This window comes from Brassica napus, chromosome A8 (assembly GCF_020379485.1).
Source record: "Brassica napus cultivar Da-Ae chromosome A8, Da-Ae, whole genome shotgun sequence".
Taxonomy (NCBI): domain Eukaryota; kingdom Viridiplantae; phylum Streptophyta; class Magnoliopsida; order Brassicales; family Brassicaceae; genus Brassica; species Brassica napus.
Genome location: NC_063441.1, coordinates 15,361,414 through 15,376,838, shown reverse-complemented (window position 1 = coordinate 15,376,838; position 15,425 = coordinate 15,361,414). Strand labels below are relative to the sequence as shown.

Below are 15,425 nucleotides of genomic sequence, written 5' to 3'. Positions count from 1 at the left end.
TTTCAGACAATTGTTTTGTTATACATATAGAATATGCACAGGGTCCATACATACAATGAGACGGGCCTGGATTTATGTTTTTTTGTTTATGTTTCACAAAATAATTTGTCTTAGTTGAGTCTGTTTGTTAATGACAAAAAAAATTGTTTACAAACGGAAAGATCTAATGTAGCCACAATGTGGAAATTCTAAAAGTGATTGTTCGAAAGAATTATCATTAGAAACCAGCTTTTTATATTTTAAGAAGGAATTTGTTAAGGAAATACATGACATTTAGATCACAACATACTGTACTCTCTTTTTCAGTATATAAGATGTTTTTGAAATTGTTGTTGCTTTACAGTATTTTCAAATATCTATAGTATATTAATTTTATCAAATTTGTATAAGCAATTGTATTTTTACCATCTTATTTATAATTAAATAATTAATTTAATTTAAAAATTATATTCAGTGATACTTTCTAGAAAATTTAGGTTTTTAAGATGTATACATTGAGGTAAAACATCTTATATTGTGAAACAATTGGAATATAATATATTTTAGAATCTAATTTTCTAACAATATTTGGTACTTTAATTTAGGATTAAAGTTTGTTCTAGCGACCTTAAATACTGAAGTTCATTTCGGGGGAAATTCAAATCTATGGAGGGAAAACAAACACGTACAGGGGAAACAGACAGCGCATTATGTTTTAAAGAATGGGTCCAATTTAGGTCAACAACTTCTTCAAAATAGGTCCACTTCCTCATCACCCATACGAGACCGGGCACAAAGACCCCTTCCGCTCCTTTAGTCCTCGCTAGCTTGGTTCTACACTCCAGATATTCACAGACTTGAACTATGTTAATACATATACTTTAAGTCTTTAACTATAATCCAAGTGTAGTTCAAAAAAAAAAAAACTATAATCCAAGTCTCCAATGATTTCAACAGAGAGCAGATCAGTATGATAAAAAGAGAATAAAGAGAGATAGTACACTATCTTGAGATGACCAAAATATAACGCTAAAATTAAACTACTGGTGAATAAATGACTAAGCTCTATTTGGCTCTGCCAACAACTGCCACAAGAGAGAGGAGATACAGTACAGTACGCTGCTGTGATTATACGCACGAACTCTGTCTTATGTTTATAATTTTACAGTGTTTCTCTACGTACGAACTGTTTATAATTATTTATTTTTTGATAATTGCTGGTGCGATTAGGGATGATGCATGGTCTACATGCACACCAACTTTCGACATTGTAGACAAATACGTTAAAATTAAATTAACCCGTAAGGGTTTTAAATCATTTTGTTTCTTGGTACCAAATGGAAGGAACCTCTGGCGGCTTTACCTAATCAAACCTTTGAAATCAAGTTAAAAATTACAAAACTTTTACGAAGCCTCAACAAAAGTCTTAGGGCCTGACTGGTTTTCCCGCTACGATCCGCAAACGCAGCTTTTGCGGTTAGTAGCGGTTGACAGCATTTTGAAACAATCATACAAACCGCTACAAACCGCTCTGAACCTCTTAAAATCAAAAGCTGGTTCCAGCTAGCGTTTACGGTCGGGGGCGGTTGCGGATGGAAAAATAAATATAAAATTATTTTCAAAATTATTTTAAAATTTTAAATTTTAAAATTTAAAATGAAAATATTATAAATAAAAATATATACATATTTTATATATTAATTAAAATTCACAAACAGTATCATAATTTGCTTTAAAAACTTTAAACTAACTATTTATTAGAATTTTTAAACATTTCTATACACACATATATAAAGATATACACATATATAAATTGAAATAATTTTTTTAAATTTTTTTTTATTATAAATCTTCAAAAAAAAATTTATTAAAATTATAACTTTCAACAAATTTGATTTTTTTTTATAAATAAACCTAATATTTTTATTAATCATATTATATTGATAATTGTTATATTTTATTACAATAATATGTTTTTTATATTTTTTAATGTTATAATATGTTGATATGGGTAATTTATTATTAAAACGCTGCAATATCTTATAATCAATCAGTCACAAATATCCCGAAAACACAACAGTTTTTAAACGTTGCACCAGTCATATAAAACGCTTAATAACGCTTGAAACCGTAGCCACCCGCATCCGCAAACACATGCATCCGCAACCGCTGCGTTTAAACCAGTTGGACCCTTAGTTAAACCAAAATGAGATCTAAAGTTAATATTTTTTATAGCTATATTCCGATCCAAGGTCTGAGGAAACATACATGTATGGTCTATATATTGGGCTGGGCATGTTATTCACTAAATTTTATTTGATTCGCTATTTGTTTTAATTCAGTAAAATTATTTATATCTGTAAACTATTGGAGCAAAATAAATATAAAAAATCAGTGTTTGTAAAAAATGAATCAAATCATAAATAATAAAATTTTAAGTGTCGAATATCCTGTCAGCTCTGATTGAATGTAAAATTTTGGTATTATTTTATTTTAGATTTTTTTAAATCACATATTGTTAGAAATGCAAAAAGGTTTTTAAAATTTCATCAACACCGTAAAGACAGTCAATGGGAACAAAGGAAAAAAACAGGAGAACTGAAGACTTGTTAACAAAAGAAAAAGAAGACTGGTTCGATGAAATCCTATACAAAAACTATAAAATATTTAACGACCTTCTAGTTAGACCATCTCCGGTGGTTCACTCTATTTTTTACTCTAAAATAGAGTAACTCTACAATAGAGTTTGAGTTTGCTCCAATGGTACTCTATTTTAGAGTAGAAAATAGAGTGATGAACAAAAAATAAATAAATTACTCTATATTTGGAGTAAACCTATTTTTTACTCTATTATATAGTGATAAATAGAGTACTATTGGAACATTCTTTACTCTAAACTCTATTTTAGAGTGAAAAATAGAGTATGGTTGGAGATTCTCACATTGTCAAATATGAATATTTTTCATCAAAAAATAATATGAATATTGAACGTCATTCTTTTTCTTTGTAGTGATGAATTAAAAGTCTTCGTTTCTCGAAAAATAAAGTCTGTATTTTGTGCACTTGAAAATTCTTTGAGGATGTCACTTTATCGACTATTCTACGATCTTGACCCATTTTGTATTTTTCTAAAAGGTTTCTTCTTTTTTTTTGTCAACCTAAAAGGTTTCTTCTACTTTTCTTATTTGTGCTTTATAAAATTTATTTATCAATACCAACCGGCAAACATTGATAAAGAAATAGCCAACTTCCACTACCTTGTTTGATATATGCATAGTTAAATTGGAACGTAATTAAACGCTTAGGAAAAAAAATACGAACACATCGCAGTCAGTAACATATTATGTTGATTACTCTTTGATGTTCTGAATTTGATTTTTTATAACTACATACAGTGCTGCAAACCACTGAGGATACAATGAAAATATAGAATTATTATACATTACCAGTGTGAACACGTTCCTGAATTTGATTTTATTTAGATAAATGACATTTGTTATTGTTAAATATGAAAAAGAAAGTTCAAAAAAAAAGAAATGTGTAGTATGTTTTTGACTAAAGACACACAAAAAGATACAACTCTACACATTTGTAAATTAAACTAAAACTAATTTCTAGAATATCAAACCTTTTTATGTGGCCACTTAGAAATGGAGATTGATTTTATAGTTGGAAGAAGAACCATTGCGTACTACTAGTCAACTCTTGCAAGCCCCCAACAAGGTCTCTGCTACTTCAACTCTCTCAACAACTCTTCGCGTATGTTGTCTCTTTTGAAAAAGTTATGATCTAATTAACTTGCAATATATATATTATATATACCACAATTAACCAAACTTATTCGCGTATGACGACACTACAGACACTCATAGAGGTTTGGAGGTATGTATGTGTATATTTTGAAAGATGCCATTATTATTTGCTTAGTAAAAGGTCTGAAACAAAGACATAACAGTGTATACCAACACACAGGGATGGAGAGATGAGAGGACTGTTAACGGGAATGGGTCAAGAGTGGCACGTGCAGGACCAGCGGTTGGGATAGTGGTTTCCTTCTACGAAGTGGTCAAGTACGCTCTGCATCGCCAATATGCCTCATCAGTCATCATGACCCAACAGAGAAACTAATCACCAACACATGAATGTGGATACGGCTTTAGGTTATAGCTTCTTTACCTCAATAAAATAAGGCTCAATCCTCCACCAAACCCTTGTTTACTCTAAGGTTGAGCCAAAAAAAATTGTTCAGAGAAAAGTCTTCAGATGTAATTGAAGTTTCAGAAAAAAAAGCAATAAAAAACAGAGCAATTAATAAAAGTAAACGTGAAGGCATAACAAGAAGAAGGCTAAGATTTGGAAGATGGAAGGAAGATGTGTTTGTTCTTTCTCATGATCCAATATCTCTCTATCTCCACTGCCTTTCTTCCCGGTACTCTTCCTGCTATTATTTCCCACCTATTATTAAAAGAAAAAAAAACTTCTTATCCATCATACATGTAAAAATAACCACATGTAGGATTAATAAATATAGCTCTATCCATTTCAGCTTATATGTTGTTTAATTTTTTCACATAGATTAAAAATAGTTAAATGTTTTATTAGATTCTTATTTGATTATTAAAATTGAATAAATATTATTATTCTATTAATTTATTTGGAAATAAAAGAAATAAATTAGCAACAAATTGTATATTTCAGAATGATTGTTACAAAAAGAATATATTTTAGAACGAAATTTAATTTAAACATAAAGAGTAAATATTAATCAAATAGTATTTATTATGTTTATTAATTTGATTACAATAAGAGATAAAATAATAATTTTATAAAATGACATTTTTAATTTAAAACGAAAGGAGTAAAATCTCATGTCTCATTGATGGTGTACACATTTTACAACATCCTTATTGAACCTTATTATATCAACTATATATATAAAATCTATAAGAGAAATACCTTACGATAATTTTAATTTTTTTTACTTGAAATATAGCACACAAAAGTTAAAATAATTAAAATAGATTTCATTAAAAAGTAAAAAACGCTTATATTTATATTGTTGACTAATATACACTTAAAGTCTATATATGAAGGGTGGGACTGGAGGGGAGTACGGTTTAGGGTTTAAAATATTAATTAATATTTAAAAATTAAAATAATAATTTAAAATTAATTTTCAGAAAGAATTTTTGGATTTCAACTAGAAATTTCGAAAAAAAAAGAGTTTTGAATTGAAAAAGGATTTTCCAAAAAATAATATATATAGAGTAATGGTATAAGGATCTTTTAACTCTTTGATAAAATTTATTTTAATCATTTTCCTCTTTATATGTTCTTTTTGTCAAAAAAAAACTCTTTTCAAGTTCTATTGGGAGATTTGCCCTATCTATAATGTTCATTCATTTACATATTCCAAAATTTAGGGTAATTCACTAATTTGGAATTATAAGGAGTCTAATTGGTATATGTAACTAATTTTGTCATTTAAGGGAAAGTGACCTATAGTGTCTACATATTATTGAGATGACACTCAATTAACTAAGAGATGGAACGTACTGGCGTATGTCACATTTTTTGTGGTAATGTCCCTACAAATGATCTTGGAAGAGAAAGAAAAGAAGATAGAATATACCTATCGCCGACGAGTCTGTACATTCGTAAGATTAGATCTTCCTCTTGTTCGCTCATATTGATGAACTTCCACTCCACACTACAGACTTCTGCATTCATCAAACACACTTCTTCACTTTTATTATTCTCTTATACTACGTAAACGTAATAATCCCATTTGCATTTTTGTGACTATCTACTTGAGTTCTGGACGTTTCTTCGCTGGTCGTAAATACATATTTTTCTATTTTATAAAACGTCTTATTTTGGCACTTTTCAAACAAATTTAAAAAATTATTAGAAAAATTTATCTTTCATTAATATGTTAACAAAAGTACTCACTTTAATTAATCATTAAAGTGAAGAGGTTAAAATTAGAATATTGTTTCCAAAATTGCATTGAAATGTGAAATAACATTTTTTGTGAAACAAAACTAACACTTAAAAATGATTCTCTTTATAAAAAGAGGAAGTATATGTGATAATTAAGGCTGCAAAATCTGGTAAATGCTAAGGGATAAATACAACTAGGGTTAACTATATTTATCAAATACACTCCAACTAAACACGATTAATATCTCAAAGACGGGTACAATTAAAGATCATGCATATATAAGCTAATTAAAGGAAACACAAATGGAATATCTATATAATGGCGATTGATAAAAGATGAACCATCAGAGTTGTGACGCTGGAGTCGGTACACTGAATCCATAAATGCAGGTGAAAATAGAAAATGTGAGAAACTGAAGTAACGAGTTTACAAAAACTGAAAAAGATGTATGCGAAATTATAAAAGAGAGAGCAGAGACAGAGAGAAAGATAGCAATGCGCTCTTTTATTATGTTTGTAGAGAGAGAGAGAGAGAGAGAGAGAGAGAGAGAGAGAGAGAGAGAGAGAGAGAGAGAGAGAGAGAGAGAGAGAGAGAGAGAGAGAGAGAGAGAGAGAGAGAGAGAGAGAGAGAGAGAGAGAGAGAGAGAGAGAGAGAGAGAGTCATTTCGTTTTCAGTGAATACTAAGGCTCCGAGAATGGTAACTGCAGGTTGAGCGGTGCGGGACAAGCGGTTTAAGTGCGGTGCGGTTCTAACAGTTATAAAAATGTATAGATATAAGGTATATATAGAAATTTTTTTTACTGTTAACTGCGGTGCGGAACGGGAAGCTGGTTACCATTGGAAGCTAAGATGAAATATTATTTAATGTTCATAAAAAACAAAAATATTGTTAAAATCTGAAAAGGTAAATTCTTTGGCTTTATATAGCCAATATTTTAAATAAATTTGGAAGAACCATGATATTTCTTGAATTTATTTGCTGTTTTCTTTTGTATCAAATAGTTGTCAGAAGACCATTTGGGGGACTCAGGTCCCAGGAAACTAGTGGTGTTTGGACGTCTCTTGTCTTTTGGAAAATTAAAGCTACTTATACAATTGGAGTCGTTGTTGTGGTTATGACGATATGGTTTAACAAAATTGGCGGTATGGCTCGTGGGTTGAACGATCGATGTTATACATTCATAGCAGTGCCTCCTGCCCTAAGGGGTTATAGGCACCCTTTTGTGCTCAGTCAGGTTGAAGTTAATCAAATAGTGTGCAGCATAAATTTTGAAATTGAGTGGCACGAATAAACAAACCAAATTAACAGTTTTTTTTAACACCAAACACAAGTTGGCACTTCTATATTGTTAACACTCATGAACTTTTTGAATGGTACTAAAAATTAAGTTAATAGTCAAGTAATCTCCCGAAATAAATATTTTCTAGAGTATTCATGCATATTAAGAATCTAATAAATGTTTACAGTTAAATTTGTTATTTATTTCATTATACATTTTTCAATAAATATCAACCAATAATATTTAACCAATTCAAATATTTTCAATTAATATTTCTTAAAAGTATACAATTTTTCAACATTAACTACTAAAAATACCTTAATCTTTTTTAAAAATCTATCATTTTGGAACAAAAAAAATAAATATAGAAAATCCTACTTTTGGGAATTAAGAGAGTAAAAAACTAGGAGCGTAAGAAAAAAACTAGGATGACTTTGTTCTCGTGGAATCCAATGCATTAATGATGATATGACGGCACAAAAAAAAAGTAGATTTGTTTTCTTTAGGATAGAAGTGGATTTCTCAATAAAAAAGAAATTGAAAAAGAAATAAAATGAAAACAGAACATAATTTCTCAAAAATAACTTTTCAGAACTCTACTAGATATCATTTTTCATGTGTTATTTCTTGATTATTCATATTGTTTAAAATAAAAATAGTTACTTAATAAAATAACATTAAAATAACAATATAAAAATTTAGATAACTCTTTTTTGTCAACAAAAAATTTAGATAACTTTACAAGAGTTTCTTAAGCAATGACGTTGCTTTAAGGTGAATACCAATATGTAGCATTATTCATGACCGTAGAAAATGATAATATTATGGCAGCATGAAAATACAGTCTCATCTCATGTAAGTTTGTTTTAAGTTTTTTTTTTTCATAAAGAATCACTTGTTTACAAACGCAAGAAGAGATAATGTAACGAAGATGGGTTTTCAGTAGTGAAATTTTAGACTCGATTAAGATTTTACTAATCAAAAAGAGAACTATATGTTTATATAGACAAAATAGGATGGTTAACTATGAACACCACGTACAAAATTGTATGTTTAGTGTTTTGAATCTGGGATAAGTGTTTGATCCCAAAAGTAAAAAATTCTGAAGCTTTTCTTCACTTTCTGAATTTTTTTAAAATAAGGTGAAAACGGTTCATTTTTATAGTTACGAAACCATCTTCACTAAATAAAAATAAGCTGTCGCAAAAATCACATGAACTTGTCGGATATTTTTTATACAATTGCCCATACGAAAGTTTCAAATTCTGTGTGTAAGGGTGATATACCTTTTTGTATTTCTTGCCCCTATCAGTTCAAAACCTTATAATGTATTATACCCACTGTGTCTTGAAAATAAATTCTTATATATCCTTCCAAAATCCATCGGTAAAACATATATATCTTCGTACTTCACATGACATGCTTTGTGTTATCTACTCCATGAATAATAAGAATAATGTTTGAGTAATTCCATTCTGGACCATTGATATTTCTGCCTTATTCCATATAATCGTTTCTGTCTCCACTAAATGTAAAATGTTTCTAGAATCTCTGTAATGCTATTAAAAACCATATCATTGTGCTCTTTCCAAATATCTTATAGAATCCAAACATATTGATAGTCTTTCTACGGATATATTAATTTATCATTGGCTGTGACATAATTTGTTCTAACACGGTTTCTATGAAAAATAAAGATACATTATTGGTAATCACGTAATTCTATGCTAAATCTAACTATAATTGTTTAGTTTAGCTTATGTTGTTCCAAAGACATTAAATACCGAAGTTCAGTTGAAAAAAAGAACTCAAATCTATGGAGAAAAACAAAGTGTAAAACACAGAGAAAATAGACACTACGTCGTGGCTTTTAATAGTGGGGCCCAATTTAAGTCAACAACTTCTTCAAAATAGGTACACACACCCATCCGTAAGCTGGCACGAAGACCCCCACCACCTTCCTCACTGGCTTGCTTCTACACTACAAATTCACTGCCTTGAACTATGTAAATATATACTTATACTTCAGTTACAGTCCAAGTCTCAAAGCGTTTCAACGGGAAGTAAGTAAATCAATATGATAAAATGAGAGAGTAAAGTAACTTAAGAGGACAAAATAAAATGAACTCTGGCTAAAATTAAACTACGTGCGGTAAATAAAGGAGTAGCATCTGTTTCTATTGGGTTCTGCCAACATCTGCACAAGAGAGAGACAGAAAGAGAGAGGAGATAGAGACATTACACACTAAATATCTGACCGGTGATCATTCGGGAAACAAGAGGAACAAACAGAAAAAGAATATACGGGAAAAAAATAGCAGTAATAAAAAGCAATGGTTGTTCTTTTTCAAATTTAACAATAAATAATTTTGTTCTTTAATACTCTACAAAAAAAAAAAGGAGGAAATGCATCATTCTCCATCATTCTCCGGTCATTATTCATACTCATATTTATAGGGGCGTAGACTGATGTGATTGTACCGTCGTACTGTTGTTGCATTTTTATATTTATAGTGTTACAGCGTTTGGTCTACGAATGAACGGTATCAATATTTTTTTTAGAAAATACAATTTTTATATGTTCAATACAAAAAACGTGCTGCTAAGGGTTGATGCATGGTCTACGTACATGCACATATCAATTTCGACAGACCCGAGCGTAGATGCGTTTCATATAACTACATCAATAACGAATATACATTAAAACATGTTTTTGTTCCATAAATACAAAAAATAAAAAATAATCAAAACAACATTCATTAAATAGTATAAAGATACATATATCTATAAAATTAAATGATTAGTGATTAGAGTTTAGATTTTTTTTGTGGGGTGCATGAGGGTTAGAATTTATAGTCTAGGATTTAGGATTTAGAGTAATTAATATTTAAAAAAACTATTTCTTTCTATTTAATATATTATCACTTAAGAATAATTTGATCTGTCACTCTTTAATGAAAGTTATTTTCATTATTCTTGTGCTATTTTTATAATAAAGATTATTTTGATGAAAATTTCCATATCTAAAGTGTATGTAAAAGTCTGTAATCTCTTTATATTCAATATACCTTTGAATTTTAACAGGATGTTTGAGTTTCTCAAATTAACATCTGATTTTATTTATTACGGTTAGTATACCTTTGATTTTATCTCTTTATATTTAATATACCTTTTAATTTTAACGAGATGTTGGAGTTTTCAAGTTCAAGTTTAACTTCTTATATTCAATATACCTTTGAATTTAACAGAAAGTTGGGATCTTTCAAGTTCATGTCTGATTTTATTTCTTCTGGTTAGTATGATTGTTCATGTTGAAAACAAATGTTAACGTCATATAAATTTATTATAAAACTTATTCTCATAGCATAGTCGAATATTTTTTATGTATAAGATATTATTTGTCTAAGAATATTTCCAACCCATTTATATATATGTCTCTATAATACTGTCTAGAGATAAAATTATATCAATTCATCTCTATTTCTTCCTCTGAAATAGATATTACTATTTTTCTTTTTTTTTTATAGAGGAAGAAATAACATTCTTCTATTTTTACTCTATTTTTAGATATTTCTATTTTTAAAAACATTATAATAAATTTCATCTGTATTATAGAGTAATTCTATTTTAAGAAAAAAAACAGCAAAATATTTATAGATGGTCTAAAAACATATGTTAAATCAAACAACATATATAATCACCTATCCTGGTTTTATTTCATATTGGTACAAAATGGAAATCCACGGCTTTACCTAATCAAATTTTTGGAATCAAGTTAAAAAATCACAAAACTTTTACCAAGCCTCAACAATAGATTTACTGACCAAAAAAAAATCTAAAGTAGGGAATTCAAGATTTTTATCACTAAAGTATATTATCACTATACGCTCTGAGGAGACATACAAGTCTCGGTCTACAACCTCGTAGATTTTTTTTTTTGAATATTTTAAAATTTTTACGTTGTTGCAGATGAGCTAATAGTGAATACGATCTGAGCTCAGAGAGAAAAATGAAAAGGGAAGATTTTTTTATGTTATCAGATTACGTTACAATCGAGTTACATATATAGTCTCGGTTTATACATGTACCGGAGATAATTTACAATAACCAACGTAAACCAACTCTACACATTAATATTCCCTCTCAAGATGACGCGTAAATTAAATGTAGCGACATCTTGCTTATGAGAGAAGTAAATTGAGTAGGGTAAAGAGGTTTTGTAAGCACATCGGCGATTTGAGTACTCGTTCCAATATGAAGAGTCTTGATCAAACCACTAACTATGTGATCACGAACTTGATGACAATCTGATTCGACATGTTTGGTTCTTTCATAAAAAACCGGATTGTTAACAATGTGAATAGCAGCCGTGGAATCACAGAAGAAGGCTACAGCCTTTGACTGAGGTGCCTGAAGCTCACCAAGAAGATTCACAATCCAAATGACTTCTTTGACAAGAGCGGACATTGCTCTGTACTCTTCGGCTGAAGAATGAGATACAACATCATGTTTCTTTGACTTCCACACAATGAGGAAGGAGCCAAGAAACATACAAAATTCAGAAGTAGAACGTCTTGTATCAAGGCAAGAGTTCAAATCTGCATCCGTGTAGCTCTAAAGAACCATGTCAGAAGTAGTAGAATAGAATAATCCAAGACCAATTGTTCCCTTCAGGTAGTATAAAACCTTGTACGCAGCCTGAAGATGAACACTCTGAGGATTAGCCGCAAACTGACAGAGCTTGTTGACACTATACGTAATGTCTAGCCGTGTGATCATGAGATACATTAAACGTCCAACCAATCTTCTATAAATAGCCGGATCGTCAATAAGAGGGAATTTTGGATCATAAAAGAGCGTAATGCTTGGATCCATTTGAATAGAAGATGGTTTACAAGCCATTTTTCCTGTCTCTTTCAGTAGCTCAAGAACATATTTGCGTTGACAGATAGTAATCCTTTTCTGAGAAAGCGCAATCTCCAGCCCAATAAAGTATTTAAGAGGACCAAGGTCTCGCAGTTTGAACATATCATCCTTAAGCTGGTCAACCTCCTTATCATCATTACTTGCAATGATGATATCGTCTAAATAAACAAGGACTGCAATGTATTTCCCATCAACGTTCTTAATGAACAGAGTGTGATCATTGTGATATTTACTGAACCCCATTGAGAGAAGTGTTGAATTGTACTTGAGAAACCATTGCCTTGAAGCCTGTTTGAAACCATAAAGAGATTTCTTTAGTTTGCAGACTGCATTTGGAGGCAATGTCTCTCCCTCTTTTGGTGTATAACCCGGTGGAAGTGTCATGTAAATCTCCTCTTGAAGATCACCATTGAGAAAAGCGTTTGAGATGTCAAGCTGCGTGAGACTCCAATTCTTTGCAGTTGACACAGCTATCATGGTCTTCATTGTGGTCATTTTAGCAACATGAGAGAAAGTATCAACAAAATCAACTCCCTCTTGTTGTTTCGCTACTAAATGTAACTTGTAACGCTCCAAAGTATCATCTGTGTTCAGCTTCACTTTGTATACCCATTTTCATTCTATAGCATGTTTACTAGGAGGCAAAGAGCACAAGGACCACGTCTCAGTACTTTCAAGAGCTATAAGTTCTTCATCATCACCTTAAGTCATTCATAAAAATTCTAGGCTTGAGTGAAAGAAATATGTTCTATATACTGAGACAAAGCACAAATATATCCTTCATACACTTCAGAAAGCCTTGAATAGGAGTCATGAGCCGCCAAAGGATAAGGAATATCTGTGTCAGTGAGATTACAAAGATAATCACTAAGATATTCAGGAGGTTTAGATACCATTTTAGAGGTATCTGATGGCATTGCACTCGATGATGTAGATGCATTAGGCTCTTCCGAAGGCATTGGAGAGGGATAACTCTGCAGATGAGGAGTATTTGGTATCATATTCATCCAATCAGAAGAAAATAACTTATCAGAATACAGTGGCTTGTCCTCCGTAAATGAAAAAATATCTTCATGAAACGTGACATTTCTGGAGATATGGATCTTATTTGTATTAAGATCCAAGAGTTTATACCCTTTGTAGCATAAGGATACCCAAGAAAAGTGCATGCTCTAGACCTTGGTTGAAATTTGTGTATATTCTTAGGTCAAGCATCCAAACACACGTACATCAGAGTAATCAACTTGTTTTGATGTTAGAATTTCAAATGGAGTCTTGTTGTTTAACCGGGGAGTAGGCAAGTGATTGATCAGAAAAACTGCAGTCAAAATACAGTCTCCCATATATTCCAGTGGAACTTGAGATTGAAACATAAGCGTTCTTGCTACATTACGAATATGCTGATGGTTCCTCTCTATAACTGAATTATGCTCAGGTGCCTCTGCAAAATGAGTGATACGATATGATTCTTTTTCTCTTAAAAAGCTCTGTAAACTGAAGTTCTGGAAAATTATCTGATCGAACACCTTTCACCACAACTTTATATTGTGTTTCAATTATCCGTAAGAACTCAGGAAAGACAGTTAAGACTTCATCCTTACTTCTGAGTAGATAAAGACAGGTGACTCACGTGTGATCATCAACAATCGTAAGGAAATACTTGTACCCCTCAGGTGTGGCACTGAGAAAGGCCCCCACACATCTATATGAAGCATATCAAAATCAGCGTCACATACATTGTTATGAGAAATATAAGAAAGATGCTTTTGTTTGGCAAGATAGCAAATAGAACAATGATGATTTCTATTCTTCACTTGAAAACCAAGTACATCAGTTAAGAAATCAGTCTTAATATATACGATGTCCAAGTCTAGTGTGCCAAAGAGCAGAATCAACAATTACATTGGAACATAACAATAAAGGTTCTTTATTTTAATAATGCAGGAAGAGAGATAGTATCCAAGACATATAGATTCGCTATATTTTCACCATGTCCAATCATCAGTTTCTTGATATGATCTTGTATCATACAAGAAGATCCATCAAACATAATCGGATAGCCTAAATCTTTGGTTACCTCACTCACACTCAATAAACCCAGTCAAAATTCTGGTACATAAAGGACGTTGTTGAGAACCAAATGATCACTAAATCTGGCACAACCAACGCCTTCAATTTTCACACCAAGACCATTTGGTAATGTGACTGAAGCATTGAGTGTAGTTGTAAAGATTCAAAACGATTTTTATCACATGTGACATGGTGCGTGGCACCACTGTCTACAATCTAAGAATTGGATCCCAACACATTGCTAGTAGCCTGTAAGATAGCTATAAATCTCAGAGTAGATGATGAATAGGCCATACCAGGTAGTGCAGTGATTGTAGCTCAAGAAGAAGAAGCAACATTTGAAGAACTCAAAAGTTGAAGCTTAGAGTTGAAGTAAACAATCACCCCTTGAATGATTTTTTGTCAGACTATTAGCCATTGTTGAGATATCCTGTCCATTAATTTCAGTATCACCGAGAGTAAGCTGAGCAACCACATGTTTATTGTATCCGGAAGGCTTAGTTGTGGTGAAGTTCTTCTCAGACTTGTTCTTGTGCTTGACGTCGGTAGGATATCCATGAATCTTATAGCATGTTTCTGTGGTGTGGCCAGTGTAACCATAGTGAGTACAAATAGGTTTTTGTTGCCTCTGATTGTAGTTGGACTGAGCCTCATTGATCAGTGCATGAGTCTGAACATTGGAGACAACTTGAAACTCTGAAGGATTTTCTAACGAGCTAAGATTTCTTTGGATAAAGTCTTGATCCAAAAGATTATATATTTCAGACAAATTTGGAACGTCCTTCTTCATTATGATTTAGCTCTTGATGGTAGCATAAGACTCATTCAGGCCTGCCAAAAACTTAACGATCTTTGATTGTTCAGCTTTCTTGTCCATAGATTTGCAACAATCACATCTATGACAAGTAGCCCATCAAGTTTATCCCTTAAAGTCTTCAAGTTTTTATAATAAGAGGCTAAATCCATAGAACCTTGTTGCAAAGACCAAATTTGCTGAAAGAGCAGATACGAGCATGGGAGGTTTGTGATATGAAACCGAGTAGAAAGATCATTTCAGATTTCTGATGCATCATTAAATCTCAGAATACTTTTGTAGATCTGTTTTGAAATAGAGTTCAGTATCCAAAATTTGACCATAGAATGTGCATCGCGACCAGATCCAGAAGCTAGCATGAGAATTACTTGGCCTAGCTAATGATCCATCCATCAATGCAGATTTCTTTTTA

The 15,425-nt window shown here is 31.4% G+C and overlaps 1 protein-coding gene across 1 annotated transcript; it reads right to left on the bottom strand.

Moving 5' to 3' along the window:
- Positions 1–4,220: 4,220 nt before the first annotated feature.
- LOC106359836 (transcription factor TRY-like) lies at positions 4,221–6,419 on the bottom strand. Its single transcript, XM_048737728.1, has 3 exons — positions 6,265–6,419; positions 5,612–5,699; positions 4,221–4,434 (listed from the first exon to the last, which is right to left on the bottom strand). Exons 1-3 carry the CDS (start codon positions 6,302–6,304, stop codon positions 4,326–4,328), a joined length of 237 nt encoding a protein of 78 aa, XP_048593685.1. The 5' UTR covers positions 6,305–6,419; the 3' UTR covers positions 4,221–4,325.
- Positions 6,420–15,425: the final 9,006 nt, after the last annotated feature.